The sequence below is a fragment of the Ictalurus furcatus genome, chromosome 7 (assembly GCF_023375685.1).
Source record: "Ictalurus furcatus strain D&B chromosome 7, Billie_1.0, whole genome shotgun sequence".
Taxonomy (NCBI): Eukaryota; Metazoa; Chordata; class Actinopteri; order Siluriformes; family Ictaluridae; genus Ictalurus; species Ictalurus furcatus.
This window is the reverse complement of record NC_071261.1, coordinates 14,026,000-14,043,999: the sequence shown is the minus strand read 5'-3', so window position 1 is coordinate 14,043,999 and position 18,000 is coordinate 14,026,000. Positions and strand designations below refer to the sequence as shown.

Here is an 18,000-nt window from a genome sequence, read left to right as displayed (position 1 = left end):
TAACCCTCTTGGGCATGGAGTTCACCAGAGCTTCACAGGTTGCCACTGGAGTCCTCTTCCAGTCCTCCATGATGACATCACGGAGCTGGTGTATGTTAGAGACCTTGTGCTCCTACAACTTCCGTTTGAGGATGCCCCACAGATGCTCAATAGGGTTAAGGTCTGGAGACATGCTTGGTCAGTCCATCACCTTCAGCCTCAGCTTCTTTAGCAAGGCAGTGGTCATTATCATGCTGGAATACTGCCCTGTGGCCCAGTCTCCGAAGGGAGGGGATCATGCTCTGCTTCAGTATGTCACAGTACATGTTGGCATTCATGGTTCCCTCAATGAACTGTAGCTGCCCAGTGCCGGCAGCACTCATGCAGCCCCAGACCATGACACTCCCACCACCATGCTTGACTGTAGGCAAGACACACTTGTCTTTGTACTCCTCACCTGGTTGCCGCCACACACGCTTGACACCACCTGAACCAAATACTTTTATCTTGGTCTCGTCAGACCACAGGACATGGTTCCAGTAATCCATGTCCTTAGTCTGCTTGTCTTCAGCAAACTGTTTGTGGGCTTTCTTATGCAATATCTTTAGAATAGGCTACCTTCTCGGACAACAGCCATGCAGACCAATTTGATGCAGTGTGCGGCGTATGGTCTGAGCACTGACAGGCTGACATCCCATCCCTTCAACCTCTGAAGCAATGCCGGCAGCACTCATACGTCTATTTCCCAAAGACAACCTCTGGATATGACACTGAGAATATGCACTCAACTTCTTTGGTCGACCATGGCGAGGTCTGTTCTGAGTGGAACCTGTCCTGTTAAACCGCTGTATGATCTTGGCCACCGTGCTGCAGCTTAGTGTCAGGGTTCTTATAGCCTAAGCCATCTTTATGTAGAGCAACAATTCTATTTTTCAGATCCTCAGAGAGTTCTTTGCCATGACGTGCCATGTTGAACTTCCAGTGACCAGTATGAGGGAGTGTGAGAGCGATGACACCAAATTTAACACAGCTGCTCCCCATTCACACCTGAGACCTTGTAACGCTAACAAGTCACATGACACTGGGGAGGGAAAATGGCTAATTGGGCCCAATTTGGACATTTTCACTAAGGGGTGTACTCACTTTTGTTGCCAGCGGTTTAGACATTAATGGCTATGTGTTGAGTTATTTTGAGGGGACAGCAAATTTACACTGTTACACAAGCTGTACACTCACTACTTTACATTGTAGCAAAGTGTCATTTCTTCAGCGTTGTCACATGAAAAGATATAATCAAATATTTACAAAAATGTGAGGAGTGTACTCACTTTTGTGAGATACTGTAGGTGTTTCAATTCACAATATGAACAGCTGTTCACTTTGACTTTATCCTATAAGTTAGGTTTAGAACATGATGTTACCTGTTCTGACATACAGTGTGAAAGCATTTGTACATTTGTCAGTAAAAATCCATTGTTTTGGTCTTGGCTGAGCTTGTGTGTAAAAGAAGTTCAAGCATTTTCAATTTGTGTTAACTGTATGCATTTTGTGTCAAAGCAACAAGAAATGTGTTAATTGTATAGCCTACACAGACAGATGTTGTGCTAGCTGTGTTAAGAGTTTAGGAAAATTGTTAAAAGTATTGAAAAATTGCCATAGCAATCATAAAAAACTGTAATAAGTGTCATTAAAAGAAAAGGTGCTGTTACACAGTGGGAAACAGTCGACTGTCCCAATTTTTTTCGAGTTTGTTGCAGTCATCAGAGTTGAAATGAGTGTATATTTTCAAAAAGAAATTCAATTCACAAGGTAAAACATCAAATAACATGTTTTCAATATAGTACAAGGTGAACTGAATTTTCAAATGACTTTTTTTTTTTTTGGCATTTTCAATACTGTCACAACTTGTTTGGAATTGGGGTTGTTCCTGACTTGGATTTCAAAATCATGACACAGACGTATTGGCAAATATTTGTGCTTTATTATTGATTTATATCTCTTTATACAGTTTATCCCGGTATACACAAGTGAATATATTAAATGCATCCTCTGAAGCTCAAAAACATGCATGTAGTAATAAATAGATCACAAACTGAGCTTTATTGGTCCAAGTACTATTTCAGATGTTCTAATGTGTGTGTGTTTGCATGTGTGTGTAAGAAAGAGAGATGTACATGTTTTAGATGTAGTCATAACAGCCTCTGTTCAGCTATAATTGAAAGCACCATGATTTGTAATGAACTTTATATTAAGAACAGTTATATATCTTAATGTAGATCCTCTGTATGTATAGCAAGGCACAAGTATTCATCTGCCATTTCAGTGCCCTTTGCACAAGTAAGGCAGATAAATATTCAAATATATCTTCATTTCATTTGTGGAACCCTAAGAACAAAGCAGGATACTAGAACTTTCCCTTTTTAACCACTAACTAATAATGAAGTGGAGTTAAAGTGTTATAAAAATCCCTAAGAATGCAACAGTACATCAGGACAATGGAAAGTGAGGGTGGTCAAGGGGCAGTGTATAAGGTGTATAAATGTAGCCTGATGCAGAGGTATACATGAAATATGTTTAAGACATCGGATTGTGTGCTGCTAGATGATTCACAATCCTCTCAGAACTGACTAGACCAGCAAGGCCAATTCTTTTGTTTTTGCTATACAATGAAGACGTTTGGGTTTGAGCTCAAAAGAGAATTTGATCATTTCAGCTTTCGTTTAGAGATATTTATATCTAGATGTGTTCAACAACTTAGAACGTGGCATTTTTGGTGGCATGTCACCCAATTTTTAGTTGAAAAAAATCATAGGAACAGATAGCCTTTAAGTAAATTAAAGTAAATAATTTTGCTTGCAATAACTACATCAAGCCGCTGACCCACTAACTTCACCAAACTGTTTCATTCTTCTTTAGTGATGCTTTTCCAGGCTTTTACTGCAGCTTGTTTTGGGGGTTCTCCATTCTGTCTCCGCTTCAGGAGGTGAAATGGTTCTCAATTGGGTTAAGGTCGGGTGGCCAGTCTAACCTTCCACCTTCCACTTTTTTACCCTGATGAAGTCCTTTGCTGTGTTGGCAGTGTGTTCTGGGTCACTGTCTTGCTGTATGATGAAGTTCCTCCTGACTAGATTGAATGCATTTCTCTGTAAATTGGCAGACAGAATGTTCCTGTAGACTTCTAAATTAATTGCGCGGCAACCATCATGAGTTCCATCATGAATAAAGATCAGTGAGCTTGTTCCAGAAGCAACCAGCCAGGTCACTACCTCCACAATGTTTGGCCGATCAGCTTGTATGATTTGGAGCACGAGCAGAGCCTTTCCTTCTCCACACTTTAGCCTTTCCATCACTCTGGTAGAGGTTAGAAGAAGTTTTTTTATTTTTTAATAATAAAGAACAAATTAATTGTGTTATTAATTGTGTAAACAATCAATCTAACAGGCCACACCTGGGCAAAAAGAAACTCCTGTCAGTCACATGTTCCAGTATTTTTGATCACTTGAAAAAATGGGTGTATTCAAACAAAAGGTGTCAGGTTACAATTTGTTTAACAGATCTATGTGTAAATATCAGGAAATGAAAGCTGAAATTCTGATCTTTCATCTCATTCATCTTTTGATCTTAAATCCAAATTTCTTCAGTGTATAGAAAAACAATAGATCTGGCCCTGCTGTTCCAATACTTTCAGAGGGGACTGTATTTGTGTCTGAGATTGTCATCTCATAGAATTGTTCTGTGTGTGTGTGTGTGTGTGTGTGTGTGTGTGTGTGTAAGAGAGAGAGAGAGAGAGAGAGAGAGAGAGAGAGAGAGATAGATAGATAGAAATTCTGTATTATGTATGTGAGTGCCTGTGCCTGTATGTTAGGACTCCTCAGCTGTTTTAGTTGATTCCAAACTTTCAATAAGGTCTGCATAAATGCTGGAGCTCATGTAACGAGGATACGAGTCTCGCTGCATGAGTGTGTATATTTGCTGCTGTGCCTCATCAAAGGTTTGCGAGGACGGATCCAGCATGTTCTTGCTAATCACCTCCCGTGCACGTGAATCCAGACTCACCTAGTTAAATACACAACAGGCACCGAAACATCAAAGAATAACAATGCTATTCATAATCCTATGGTTACACCAATTAAGAAACCATTTGTGTCAGTGTGTGTTTGGTGTGTGTGTTATTGGGTGTAAATATACCTCTCTAGGTGACAGCACAGAGACGTAGTCCTCATATATTTGCCTAACAGTCTGTTCCACCACAGTTCTGTTGGTTTCTTTCTTCAGCTCCTCACAGGCCAGCCAGAACAGCAGGTTCTCCTCACTGAACTCACTCTTGAGGAAATGACGAAAATTGGAGCGGCCATTTGGGCTTTTAATCAAGTGCTCGAATGATTGTGCCCACGACTGGGCCTCCTCTAGTGTCAGAACAGCTCTGTACAGCCAAAGATAGAGATTCATCATTCATTATATTGCATTCCACCTGGGATTTTGACATTGCTATGATTATCCACTCACTATATGAATATTCCGGTGTTTTCAACCTGATCTCTCTCTATCCACCACATCTGTAGCATATTTGTGTTTGTCAGGGTCAAGAATTTCATCACCTTTTTGTGTACTTAGAAAAGTACACAAAACGAAATCTCTTAATCTATAAATATTTTCTGAGATCGGAGTACTTTTTCAGATGGATGAATTTGTGGTTATACACAAGTAAAAACTGAAGTGGATCTGATATAGTATGGATACAGTGCCATAGGTAAGTGATCTAATAGTGTAATAACCTGAATTGCTTTTTACTGCATTGCTCCAGTGCTGAATAGTTGTTGCAAGGGAGGAAAAAAAAAAAAAAACATAGTATAGATTTGGTAAGACATTATCTCACATCTGCCTTAAGCCTTCCATTACAAACAGGTTGGGAGTAAACAGTGTTTTGCCAGCCAGTAAACATTAAATTATTGTCCATGGTAACTGTATGCTTGAGAGGTGATGGGAAGAAATTAGGTTGAAAGTGCTGAACTTTCTCTTGTGTGTATAATATTTAAACAGTATTTGTGTGTTATTATTACATTAGAGCCTAAATGTAGGTCAACTAAAGTTATAGTATCATACACGCGCACACACACAATACACACACACACACACACACACACACACACACACATACATACACACATACATACACACATACATACATACATATATATATATATATATATATATTACACACACACATATACACACACAGGGAGTCCCAATAGTCTCCGTGCATAGGGGAAATTACAACTTTTTAGCATTATTTGTTCCTTTCTTCCAAAATTTTTCACACTTAGTTTATATTATGTATATTTTTTTCAGATAACCATTGAGAATGACTTTGACAAAAGAAGAATGTATTGAACTCATTCTCATGGCTGGATCGGGGAGCTGTCGCAAGGCTGCGATGGACTTTAACAGGAAACATATCAAGCACGTCAAACGACACTGTTGCCAGACTTATTCAAACAAATTCAAAAAGACTAGAAGTACTGCGAACCAACCGAGATGTGGACGTCTACGAACATCCATTGATGAAGGCACAACTAGCGTGGTGCTGGCAAACATAGACCCCTATGAATGGAGGCTTTTGGGACACCCTATATATATATATATATATATATATATATATATATATATATATATATATATATATATATATATATATATATATGTGCAACTGTACTTACGGTTCCTCAACTGTAGCTTCATTTTGTTTTTCCTGTATCTTCTGAATTTTTTCTGCCTTAGAAGGTCTTACTGTAAGACTAAATCATGCATATAACATAACATGTTTTGTTCCTTTTTATTTTGTACACTGTACAAAACATTAGTATAAGCAGTATCCCGCTGTGTATACAGGTCTGTGCGTGTGTGGCTCCATAGGGACTATCAGGTAAACATACAGTTCTTCCAATAAACTTAATAAAGGCTCCCAGCACACCTGCACCTAATTCTGACGCACTCCCTAACACTCACACATACACAAATAAAAACAAAGTTTACAATAGGGTATACAGTAAATATAAACAAGTATACATATTAGACAAAAATCCCCACAGACCAATCATTATTATGACTTTGAAAATCAAACTGTGCAGAAAGGTCCTGCATAAAAATAAAGATCAATATAAAAACAGCTAGCTTGGTTCTACACAGTGTTAAACAAAAATGTGCTCATCTGGCTGGTCTTTAGTTACTCAGTCTGGCTTTATGAGTGAACAGATTTAAGTGCAGGTTCTATGTGCAACCACTTTCAAACACTTGTGATTTTTGTGCATGTCCTGCAGTTTGAACTATAGCAAAAATGCACGCCAAGCTGTCTAGAGTTGCGCAGAATGGTTAAAGTTCTTACCAGGAGCAGCTACAGCAACAGCACCAGCAGAAGCAGCAAGCGTTTGGAGGTGCGTTCAGCCAGCCAAGAGTGTACCTGTTCACGTTGTCCTGCATATCTTTGCTGGAAGAAGTGATATGGACGGCATTTCCAGTGTCCTGTTCTGGACATTTCCCCATGTCCACCCGCTCAGACCCCATGAGCTACAACACAATAAAATCACACATGGTATCAGATAAAAAACTGAAAGATGCATTGAATCTGATCAGTTGTACCTTACATAATAAGGAAACATGAGCCAACACAAGACATTGCCTTACTTACTGTATGTAAGTGGAATGTATAATCGAATTTTAGTGGTAGGCTATAGTCCAATTGTGCAGGTGAATGTACCGCAATTAAAACACTAATGTGATGCAGAAACTCTGCAAGCTGTAACACTCTTAATTCATTTAAGCAGCTGTCCACTGGGACTAGTCCGGAAAAAAGGCCTGCATGCCAGAATACACAGCAGGCATTTAGCAAATAATGAAACTCCATTGAGATCAATTACAGCACAGCACCTGTGCACCAGCACAAAATACACATGCATACGCAAGGCTCTTCCAACAATTTCCATAAATCATGACCTGGTATTTCCAAGATAAATAAGACATTATAACAATAGTTAAAAAAAAAAGTTTTGTGATTGAATCAGCACCATGTTATAATAATACTTTTTTATTTAATTTTTTTAAAAGCCACATTTAAAGTCATATAAAACTGTTCTTTAGGAATTAGAAATTGTATTTTTTTTTAAATCCATAGGCCTTACATTTATAATAGCACACTGGCATATACCATACATAGAAAAATGGCCCTAAAACGATGATTGATGCCAAATCATTTGATTTGCTTGCTTTTCAGTCATTAATCAATTCGAATGAATTAAAACGCAGAACCGTGTAAAGCGAACATTATTATTTCACATATACAGGCTGTGATTAGCGTCGTGTCTCTTCCAGCACATCCTCACGTCCTGACACAGCCTGAGGAATCTGTCAAAGCACGAGCGTCATCATCATGCAAGTATACACGACAGACATACTGTTACAGCACAATTACAACGCATAGTCAAATTCGTAATTGGTCTAAATACGTTAATTCGAGCACCGCTTACCGCATTACCACTGGTACCCGGTGTGGATAATTACAGGCGCGCTGCTTACACGCCCATTATCATCTCTGCGCTGTGCTCCAGTCTGCGCTGGCACTCCAGTGCGCATGCGCGCGCAGCTCTCTCCTGCGCGCGCTCTCTTCTGACGCGCGCGGCAACGGAAAAAACACGTGGCGAAGACTGCGTCCAGAAGTGCATACTCAGCTAGACTATTACATATTGTTTCGGGAAAACAGCACGGTTTTCCTTTTATTCATTTATTTTAATAGGTTACCTAAGGCTTCTTTTAAAATCCTCTGATGTAACCTATTTCCCCACAAGAAAATATTTGGATAATACTAAATTATGTAAAACTCTCTAATGTCGTTGAAGTAGTGCGGTTGAAATATGAATTAATAAATTTCAAAGGCCCAACATAATTATGTCCATTTAATGTTCATTTGCAAAGACTCTTAATGTGACCTCAACTGTTACTGTCACTGAGAAACAAGAAAAATCTTGACTGAATGATGGCAGGCTGAAGGATTAAGGACAGTGATAGGCCAAATCACCACCAGAGGGCACTAGCACTATTTCTATATAGATGAGAACACACAATCACAGAAGAAAAAAAAATCTGAATCTAAATGAAATGAAAAACGCAATGTGCCTTACACACGCACACACACACACACACACACACACACACACACACAATGTTTATTTTTGTAATGTAAAAAAAAACCTGGATTGGCTGGACCATTCCAAAACCTGATCTGGTTTTGGTGACACCATTCCTTTGTTGATTTGGAGATGTGCTTCCTGTTGTTGTCATGATGAAATGTGAAAGCTCTCTTCATCTGAAGAATTTTAGCAGGAGCGTAAAGGTTTTGCAACAAAATTGACTGGTATTTGTAGCTATGAGTGATTCCTTCCACCCTGAAAAAAGCCCCAGTTCCAGCTGAAGAAATGCAGCCACCGTGCTTCACCAAGGGGTTTGTGTTCTTTTGGTGATGTGTTTCTTTTTTTTGTGCCAAACATACCTTTTGGAGTTATAGAATTATTATACCTTTTGAATTGGTCTCATCAGACCATAATACAGTTTGCCACATGGTTTTGGATTGATTTAGTTGAGTTTGGATGTTTTAGTGGGCTGGAGTCAGTGGTAGCTCAGTGGTTAAGATGTCAGATTACTAATTGGAAGGTCACAAGTTCAAATCCCAGCACTGCCAAGCTGTCATTACTGGGCCCATGAGCAAGGCCCCTAACTCTCAATAGTGTAAATGAGATCAATGTATGTCACTCTGAATAAGGATAAATGTAATGTTATGTTTTTTGTGAGAAAGGGCTTCAGTCTAACCACCCTAGCCCATAGCCCAGACACGTGAAGAATATGAGAGATTGTTGTCACATGCACAGTAATCAGTACTTGTCAGATATTCCTGCAGCTCCTTTAATGTTTCTTTAGTTCTCTTGGTGTGGGGGTGGTGGATAGGGCAATCTAAGATGAAATTACTTTTTGGCAAAGAAAGGGCAGTTAGTATACTTTGGATTATTATCCTGCTAAAAAAAAAAAAACATTTCTTGCATAATTTCTTCACCGATTTCTGCATCCATAATGCCTCTGTACATTTCTGAGTTCATGATGCTATCAATGAACACAAGCTCACCAACACTAACTGTAGGGAAAACAGCCCCAGGCTTTGACATTTCCACCACCATGCAGTTTGATTGGAATTACTTTCTTGGCACAAACACTCTACCATCAGATTCATGGAGGTTAAATTTAGATTCACCTGAAAATAAGACAGTTCTCCAGAAGCTGCTGTCTTTCTGTGTATGTTCTCCTGCAGATATCCTATTGTTGAGGCGGATGAATGATTTCCACTGCCTTAATCTCCCGCTGTAACCATGCTTAATGTTCCTGTTTTGTACAATTATCTTGAACAATCTGTTATTAGTCTTTCTGGGTCTGCCTGTGCCATCTCTGTTTTCGTTCACAAGTCCTTTAAAAAAACAATCAAATACAGTGGGCTATTAGGAACAAAAAGATTATACTAGACCTTTTCTCAAAACAGGAAGCAGAGTAACCCCATGTAGCTAGTAGTTCATTACATTTACTATGAATTACCTGTGACAACCAGAATAATATGAAGTGTCCAAAAACATTTTTGTTTCATTTTGAACAGTATATCTATTGGGTTTTTAAAAAATATGTTTTAACCATAACAATCTATTTGTTGGGCACTATTATGATTAATATAATTGAATGCTAATTCTTAACTGTTCTTAATTATTAAGAAAAAATGTAAAACCTTTTTTTTCTGGTAAAAAAAAAGAAAAAAAAAGAAAAGAAAAAGAAAAAGTATCGCTTTGCAAATTAGATTTTAATGTGCATTAAGAAGCAGACTGACCATTTGACTTGCTTTAGAGCCATTAGGGAACACCAGATGGCACACAACTTGAAAATTGTGGAGGTGTTAATGACTTGCAGCTGGGTGACACAGAATTACTATGTATTTGTATCCAAATAATTCAAGAGGGAACAATTGAGACTTTGTGCCTCTCTGTGAGCCCAGCTTGGATTTTCTTTGAAAAGCAACACAGATACCTCTCTTGAGATGACTTAAGGGTGGATTTGACAAAGACATGGGAGAGGTGCATGAAAAAGCAACAGAAAAGTAACCCTGGGTTCTAATGGTAGGTTTTTCTGGCTTGATATTTTTGCCCTCTTAACCACCACTTTTAACAATGATATCAAGCCATCTATAGCTTATTTCATCATCGTTGAAATGCAGTTAAATAAGAAAATTTAGGTTAAAGGTCTTTGGAATTTTTTTCCACAAATAGAATGACCTGAGAATAAATAAGATATGCATCAAAATGTTTTCCCTAAAATATTAACAATGCTTTTTGCTTTTAAAAAAGCAAACTAAAAGTGCACACACACCTTTATACAGTGGTGCTGAAGATTTGTCCATTTTTAATATATCTTTATAAATATGGCCTAAAATATCATCAGATTTTAACACAAATGCTGAAAATAGACAAAGAGAACCCATTTAAACAAACTAGTCATTCATCATTTATTTATTAAGGAAAATGATCCAATATTACATATCTGTGAGTGGCAAACGTATGCAAACCTCTAGGATTAGCAGTTTATTTTGAGGGTGAAATTAGAGTCAGGTGTTTTCAATCAATAGGATGAAAATCAGGTGTGAGTAAGGCCCTGTTATATTTAAAGAACAGGGATCTATCCGAGTCTGAACTTCACAGCACATGTTTGTGGAAGTGTATTATGGCATGAACAAATGAGATTTCTGAGGACCTCATGTTGATGCTCATCAGGCTGGAAAAGGTTACAAAACCATCTCTAAGGAGTTTGGACTCCACAGTCAGATAGCTTACAAATGGAGGAAATTTAATTGTTACCCTCCATTGTTACCCTCCACGGTGGCTTAGTGGTTAGCACGTTCGCCTCCAGGGTCCGGGGTTCGATTCCCGCCGGGGCCATGTGTGTGCAGAGTTTGCATGTTCTCCCCGTGCTGCGGGGGTTTCCTCCGGGTACTCCGGGTACTCCAAAGACATGCATGGTAGGCTGATTGGCGTGTCCGTAGTGTATGAATGGGTGTGTGAATGTGTATGTGGTTGTGCCCTGCGATGGATTGGCACCCTGTCCAGGGTGTACCCCCCCTTGTGCCCGATGTTCCCTGGGATTGGCTCCAGGTTCCCCCGCGACCCTGAAGAAGGAGTAAGCAGTAGAAGATGGATGTTACCCTCCACAGGAGTGGTTGACCATCAAAGATCACTCCAAGTTCAAGACCTGTAATAGTCCGCAAAGTCACAAAGGAACCCAGGGTAACTTCTAAGCACCTAAAGGCCTCTCTCACTTTGGCTAATGTTAATGTTCATGAGTCCACCATCAGGAAAACACTGAACAACAATGTGGTATGGCAGGATTGTAAGGTTAAAGCTAATGTTCCCCTCCCAAAGGAACATTGCTGCCCTTTTGCAGTTTGCTAACAATCAAGCCTATTGGCCTAAGCCTATTGGAAGGCTATTGAAAAAATGTTTTGTGGACGGATGAGACCAAAATAGAATTTTTGGTTTAAATGAAAAGCATTATGTTTGGAGAAAGGAAAACACTGCATAAGAACCTTATATCATCTGTGAAACATAGTGGTGGTAGTATCATGGTTTGGGCCTGTTTTGCTGCATCTGGGCTGGGACAACTTGCCATTACTGATCGAACAATGAATTCTGAATTATACCAGTGAATTCTAAAGGAAAATGTCAGGACATCTATCTGTGATCTGAATCTCAAGAGATTGTGAGTCATGCAGCAAGTCATTGACCTTAAGTTGTTCTACCAAAGATGTTTGGAAATGGCAAAGTCAGTGTCTTGACCTTAATCAAATAGTAGTGTAGAAGGACCTGAAGCAAAAAGTTAATGTGAGGAAACCCACCATCATCCCAGAGTTGAAGCTGTTCTGTTCTGAGGAATGGGCTAAAATTCCTCCAAGCAGCAGATGTTTAGTTGGAGTTATTGGTGCACAAGGGGGCCATAACAGATACTGAAAGCAAAGGTTCACATACTTTTGCCAATCACAGATATGTAATATTGGATTGTTTTCATTGAAAAGTAAATGACCAAGTATAATATTTTGTCTCATTTGTTTAATTGGGTTCGCTTTGCCTACTTTTAGGACTTGTGTGATGTTTTAGGTCATATTTATGCAGACATATAGAAAATTCTAAAAGGTTCACAAACTTTCAAGCACCACTGTACATGAGTAAAATATTCCCACAATGTACTTACAATCAGATCCAGAATCATTGGTACCCTTGGTAAAGATGGGTAAAATGGTTATTAAGCCTAATCTCACACTAAAGCATGAAAGAGCAATTTATCTAACCTATAACTGAAGTATAATGAAGCAGTCATTAATGACTTTCTGTTTCACTACAGTAGGTTATAAATACAGAGGCCAAATTTCCTTAGTTATTTCTCAACATTAGATTAATAAGATTAAAGAATAGACAAACAAAATGATACAAATGTCTGTTGACTTTTAAGCAATGGCTATAAAAAATACTGTAGCTATGGGACTGAAAATAACCATATCCACTGTTAGGGCAATAATTAAGATGTTTAAAACAACCAGAGCATTAATGAAATTGTCTGCAACTTAATGCAAGTGTATTTACCCCAGACACTTGCAGAAGGTGGTTAGAGGCAAATTTTTCACAATTTAAGATTTGCAGAAGAGGGTATTTTGGGGTCACCAAGTCTCCAAATATATAATTCAATGCCACCTCCATGCCAGCAAGACGTTATGTTCCTATATCCTCAAATGTAAGCACATACAGTGGTATGTAGTACTTGGACACAGGTTGTATGGTTAGATGAGACAAAAATATAGCATATTTGCAGCAATCCCTCAAGAACCTAATCCCTACTAAGTATGGTGAAGGATCACAATATTGTGGGGCTGTTTTTCCTCCATATGCCATACCGTAGGAAACTTGTTATACATGGCATTGCAGATTCCTTGAAGTAGCAGGAGACTTTAAATGAACATCTGGCTGCCTCTGCCAATAGGTTAAAACTGGGTTATAGTTTGCTATTTTAGCAGAATGAAAAATGACTCAAAAAATACAGTACATCCAAATCCCCACATGAAACCCAGGAAATCATATCACCTGGTCACCCCCATGACCTAAACCCCATTGAAAACCTGTGGCTTTAACTGAAGACTTAGGACCCTGGAGGGTCTGGAGAGTTTCTGTATTTAGAAGTATCATATTCCTTTACTTGTATTCTTCTGTATCTCATCAAGCATTATAGGAGAACACTCAGTGCTGCTATTTTGGCAAAGAGAGTTTGCACAAAATCTTAAATTGGGGGATGTCAATAATTGTGACACATGGTTTTGGTTTTAAAAATTTATCTTTTATAGTGTCTATGTGGGATTAACATAAATAACCACAAAGACATTCTTTCATAACCCCATTTATGCCCATCTTTACCAAGAGTGCCAATAATTCAGAAGCAGAATGTAAGTACAGTAACATTATTCTCATTCTTTGGCTGTCACTTTCATGGTTTCCCTTTTCATGGGTCAGAGCCCTGAATGGAGCAATATGGCTCATCTCTCTCGCTACATGGTTTCAATTGATGCAGTGAATGACCTGCTCAGCTTATATCCATCTCGTGCTCTTTGGGCTGAACCCAGGTGTCATTAAATAAATACACTGTTAGTTTCAAAGGTTAGTGAGGCTTTTCATGTCTTTGCATCCCATTTTAAGCAGAGAAAAAAGAAACAGCAGAGTCATTAGCATTTAGATAGAACTATGAACAGCAACACAGAATGACTGAGCAGATGTAATCTTCAGCATGAAATGTTTTTATTGTAGGTCTACACAAAGGCATCCTTGATGCTTGATTGTTACACTCAATGTAGTAAATTGCCTTGAGTTATGGATGTCTGCCTTTAATGGACCCTCGGTAAGTTACTAAGTGTACTGTGGCAGTTTGCTGAAGACTCTGAAAGCTCATTAATACCTACTTTACCTAATCAGTTCTACAGCAGAGGAAGCATGACGAGGTCTCTGGGCTCTGCTATGCTCTCCAGACAGGAACATGCATAGAGTGAGCAAGAACATGGGGAGAAAGACTGAAACTGTACTAATGACCTGTCAGATCTCTTGTCTCTGTTTTCTCTCTCTGTCACTGTGCTCTTTTTGCCAGTGAAGGAGGGCAATCCAACACCTTGTGATCATAACATCCAGGCTTTCTGGTTGTAGGCAGCTACAATGCTGCTCCCTAAGAGGAACTGCGATTATATCCAAAGTATTCCTGCAGAGATGAGAGTCCTGGGTGTTTTTGGCACTACTGGAGCAAGTAATCTATTAAGCCACATTCAATATTCAATGTTTTTTGTTGTTGTTGTTGTTGTTGTTGTTGTTGTTCTTTTTTGTTACTTTTTTATTTGTTCTGTTTGTACCTTAGTTCACAGTGCTCTGAATTGCAGTCACTACATTGCCAATGTCTTAAGTTTTCAGAAGATGGCGATAGCATTTGGTCAATTGTTTAAAAAAATGTACAAAATAGGAAATGACCATGATACCTTTGCTGATAATGATTTTGGTGTTTTCACATATTGCCATAAAATTCTATAAACACTGCTGAAAAAATAACATTAAATGTGTCAAAAATATATACTGTATGTAAAACATGGCACATTTTTTACACGTGAAAGTCATGTGTTTTTCTGAAAGGGATGTATATGAAAAAGCAGGAGAGAAAGTGAGCAAGTAATTTGGAGATATTGTTTGTTTGTGGTTGCTCAGCAAAGTTTTACTTCACTAATTCATTTGTTTGTATTTCCCGCTTCTCTGCCCATTATTTGTTCTGATGCTGACTTTGGCATTTCTATATAATGGATTAATATACACACGTCTGCAAATGGCAGCTGAAAAAACAGCCTGTCCAGTTGGTCTGATGGTAATAAGATCATATGATATATAGTTTAATAGCTTTACCAACATTTATTTTAATGTTCCTGTGTTTGCTGTAAATTGTTTTCCCCAACCACATCTGCACCAAATATTGTTTTTTTGTTGCTATATGATGTAAATGACATTCTGCATAATAATGCCAAACTCAGATGTAATTTTCAATGTTGAAAGTATACAATAAGGAACATTATCTGTGTTATCTGTAATATCTGTATTATCATCGCTGGTATTGTTATTAGAGAGATGAATTATAGATTTCAAAATAATTAGGAAATTATTTAAATAAAATAATTAGTTTTAAATGGAAAGCAGCAGTTTAAGATGCTCAACACAACTTTGACAAATTATATACATTTTTGTATCATTAGATATAAAACAATATCTAAATTTGAAACTAAAACAAGATGCAATTAAATAGCTACAGATTTTGAAAAAGTGACACATTCCCCTCCGAAAGTATTGAACGGCAAGGCCAATTCTTTTGTTTTTGCTATACACTGAAGACATTTGGGTTTGAGATCAAAAGATGAATATGAGTTGCTAGATCAGAATCTCTGCTTTTGTTTCCTGATATTTACATCTAGATGTGTTAAACAACTTAAAACATGGCACCTTTCATTTTTTCAAGTAATCAAAAAATACTGGAACGTGTGGCTCACAGGTGTTTCTTGTTCCCCAGGTGTGGCCTGTTAGATTGATTGTTTAAACAATTAATATCTCTGAATGTCTACTCTTCGTTTGAGCCCTGAGTTTCCCCTGTGATTGCATTTGCTATAAAAAAAAGGGGGATAAAACAACATGAAGACTAGAGAACTGTTTATGGGAGAAAAGCAAACCATGTTGAAGCTGAGAAAAGAGGGAACATCAGAGCCATTGTACAAACAATGGGCATAATCAGTGCAACAATTTGAAATGTCCTGAAAAAGAAAGAAGTTCAGTTGATAAAAGAAACATTGTGAAAGCTGTGAAGAAAATAACAAAAACAACATTCAGTGACATCAGCAACCTTCACAGGGCATGGGTTAAGGTATCACTATCCACCTCTCAAAGAAGCCATTGAGAGCAGAAATATATAGGCCATACCACAAGATGCAAACTACTCATCAGCAGTAACAATCAGAAGGCCAGCTTGGAATTTGCAAAGAAATACAGAGATGAACCACAAAAGTTCTGGAACCAAGATTAACCTCTGCCAAAGAAATGGAGAGGCCAAAGTGTGGAGAAAGAAAGGATGTGCTCCCGATTCAAAACATACAAGCATTGTGGTCAAGCATGGGGGAGGTAGTGTTATAGCTTGGGCTTGAATGGCTGCTTCTGGAATGGGCTCACTAATCTTTATTGATGATGTAACTCATGATGGTAGCAGCAGAATGAATTCAGTTTACATGAATATTCTGTCAGCAAATTTACAGAGAAATGCATCCAATCTAATTGGTAGGAACGTCATGCTCCAAGAAAATGACCCAAAACACACTGTCATCACAACAAAGGACTTCATCAGGGGGAAATAGTGCAAGGTTTTAGACTGGCCAAATCACCAGACCTTCACTCAGTTAAGCATGCATTTCACCTCCTGAAGGGTAGACTGAAGGGAGAAACCCACCAAAACAAACAACAACTGAAAGAAGCTGCAGTACAACTTGGAAAAGCATCCCAAAAGAAGAATGTAACAGTTTGGGGATGTCAGTGATTTGCAGGCCTGATGCACTTATCATCAGGAACCAAAAAGTGTTGTTTACTTTAATTTACTTAAAGACTATTTATTCCAATATTTTTGCTCACCTAAAATTGGGTGGTTTGCCATGGAAGGTGCCATGTTCTAAGTTGTTTAACACATCTAGCTGTAAATACCAGGAAATGAAAACTGAACTAATGATCTATCATGTTATCATCTTTTGATCTCAAACCCAGATGTCTTCAGTGTACAGCAAAAACAAAAGAATTGGCCTTGCAGTTCAAATACCTTTGGAGGGGACTGTATGCAAGACATCATCAAAGTCTATGAAAATACATAAAATACTCTATCTCTACTCCTGCTTATCCTATCATCATTAGCTTGCCCTACATGCATCACTTAGATGTAAACTGAGTTTATAAAACTGTGCTTTGTTTGTTGCAATGTAGTTGATCCCATGTACTGTTCTATGAGCTGTGCTAAATAGTTTACTGCCCTATTTAAAGAGGCCAAGCATATGCATTCATTCCCCTTCTCAGCCTGATTCATTACTGATAATTTCACTGCCAGTGGATACAGCAACCAGTTAGAGAACTGAAAGGTCATTTCTGGACTTATGCATCCCACAGTATTGTTGTAGTAAATCAAAATCAGAGATTAGAAAAATAATTGAAAGCTGGTATAAATCTACATTAAATTCAGCTGCTAACCTTCAAACCCCAACAGACAACTGTGAAAATGTTGACAGGTGTTGTTATTGTTATTGTGAGTCATTTCTCTGCAGATATCAAGAATGCCACATTAGAAGAAGAAGCACGTGCACATTACAGCACAGTGAAATTATTTTCTTCACATATCCGAGCTTGTTACAAAGTTGGGGTCAGAGCGCAGGGTCAGCCAAGATACAGTGCGCCTGGAGCAGAGAGGGTTAAGGGCCTTGCTCAAGGGCCCAACAGTGGCAGCTTGGCGATGCTGGGGCTTGAACCCCTGATCAGTAACCCAGTGCCTTAACTGTTGAGCTTCAACTGACCCAGGGGGCAAAATGTCCCTTAAATACATCACACAGTGTTAAAAATACTTCATTTCCATTTGTAAACCATGTTTTGGATCATTCGTGTCAAGAAACCATGAGCGAAAATGAAGCATGAAACTTAATTTGACAGAATCCAGATTTGGCATCAGATTATCATATCCAATTTACACAAGAGATGTATGTCACAATTCTGAGCAGCATAAATCAGCATAAGAAGCTCAGCACCGCTGTATAGCATCAGCAAATCTGTCTTGCTTTTTCTTTTTGTTGGCACTGCTGAATTCCATTATCTG

The 18,000-nt window shown here is 38.4% G+C and overlaps 1 protein-coding gene across 2 annotated transcripts; it reads right to left on the bottom strand.

Annotated features, from left to right (window-relative positions):
- Positions 1-2,358: 2,358 nt before the first annotated feature.
- LOC128609879 (regulator of G-protein signaling 20) lies at positions 2,359-7,586 on the bottom strand. 2 transcript variants are annotated; one of them, XM_053628735.1, is made up of 5 exons: positions 7,500-7,586; positions 6,362-6,543; positions 5,697-5,774; positions 4,168-4,402; positions 2,359-4,035 (listed from the first exon to the last, which is right to left on the bottom strand). In XM_053628735.1, the coding sequence occupies exons 2-5, from the start codon at positions 6,538-6,540 to the stop codon at positions 3,841-3,843; spliced, it is 687 nt and encodes a 228-aa protein (XP_053484710.1). In that variant the 5' UTR covers positions 6,541-6,543; positions 7,500-7,586; the 3' UTR covers positions 2,359-3,840. The 2 variants fall into 2 exon arrangements, with proteins under 2 accessions (XP_053484710.1, XP_053484711.1); XM_053628736.1 differs by having other exon boundaries at positions 6,437-6,543.
- Positions 7,587-18,000: the final 10,414 nt, after the last annotated feature.

Excerpts from the sequence above, each read along its gene's own strand:
- LOC128609879 (XM_053628735.1), bottom strand. The coding sequence starts at position 6,540 with ATGGGGTCTGAGCGGGTGGACATGGGGAAATGTCCAGAACAGGACACT. Across the intron at positions 4,403-5,696 it reads GAAGCTACAGTTGAGGAACC|AGCTGTTCTGACACTAGAGG; the intron begins GTAAGTACAGTT and ends TTGGCTGTACAG. Across the intron at positions 4,036-4,167 it reads CTGTGCTGTCACCTAGAGAG|GTGAGTCTGGATTCACGTGC; the intron begins GTATATTTACAC and ends GTATTTAACTAG.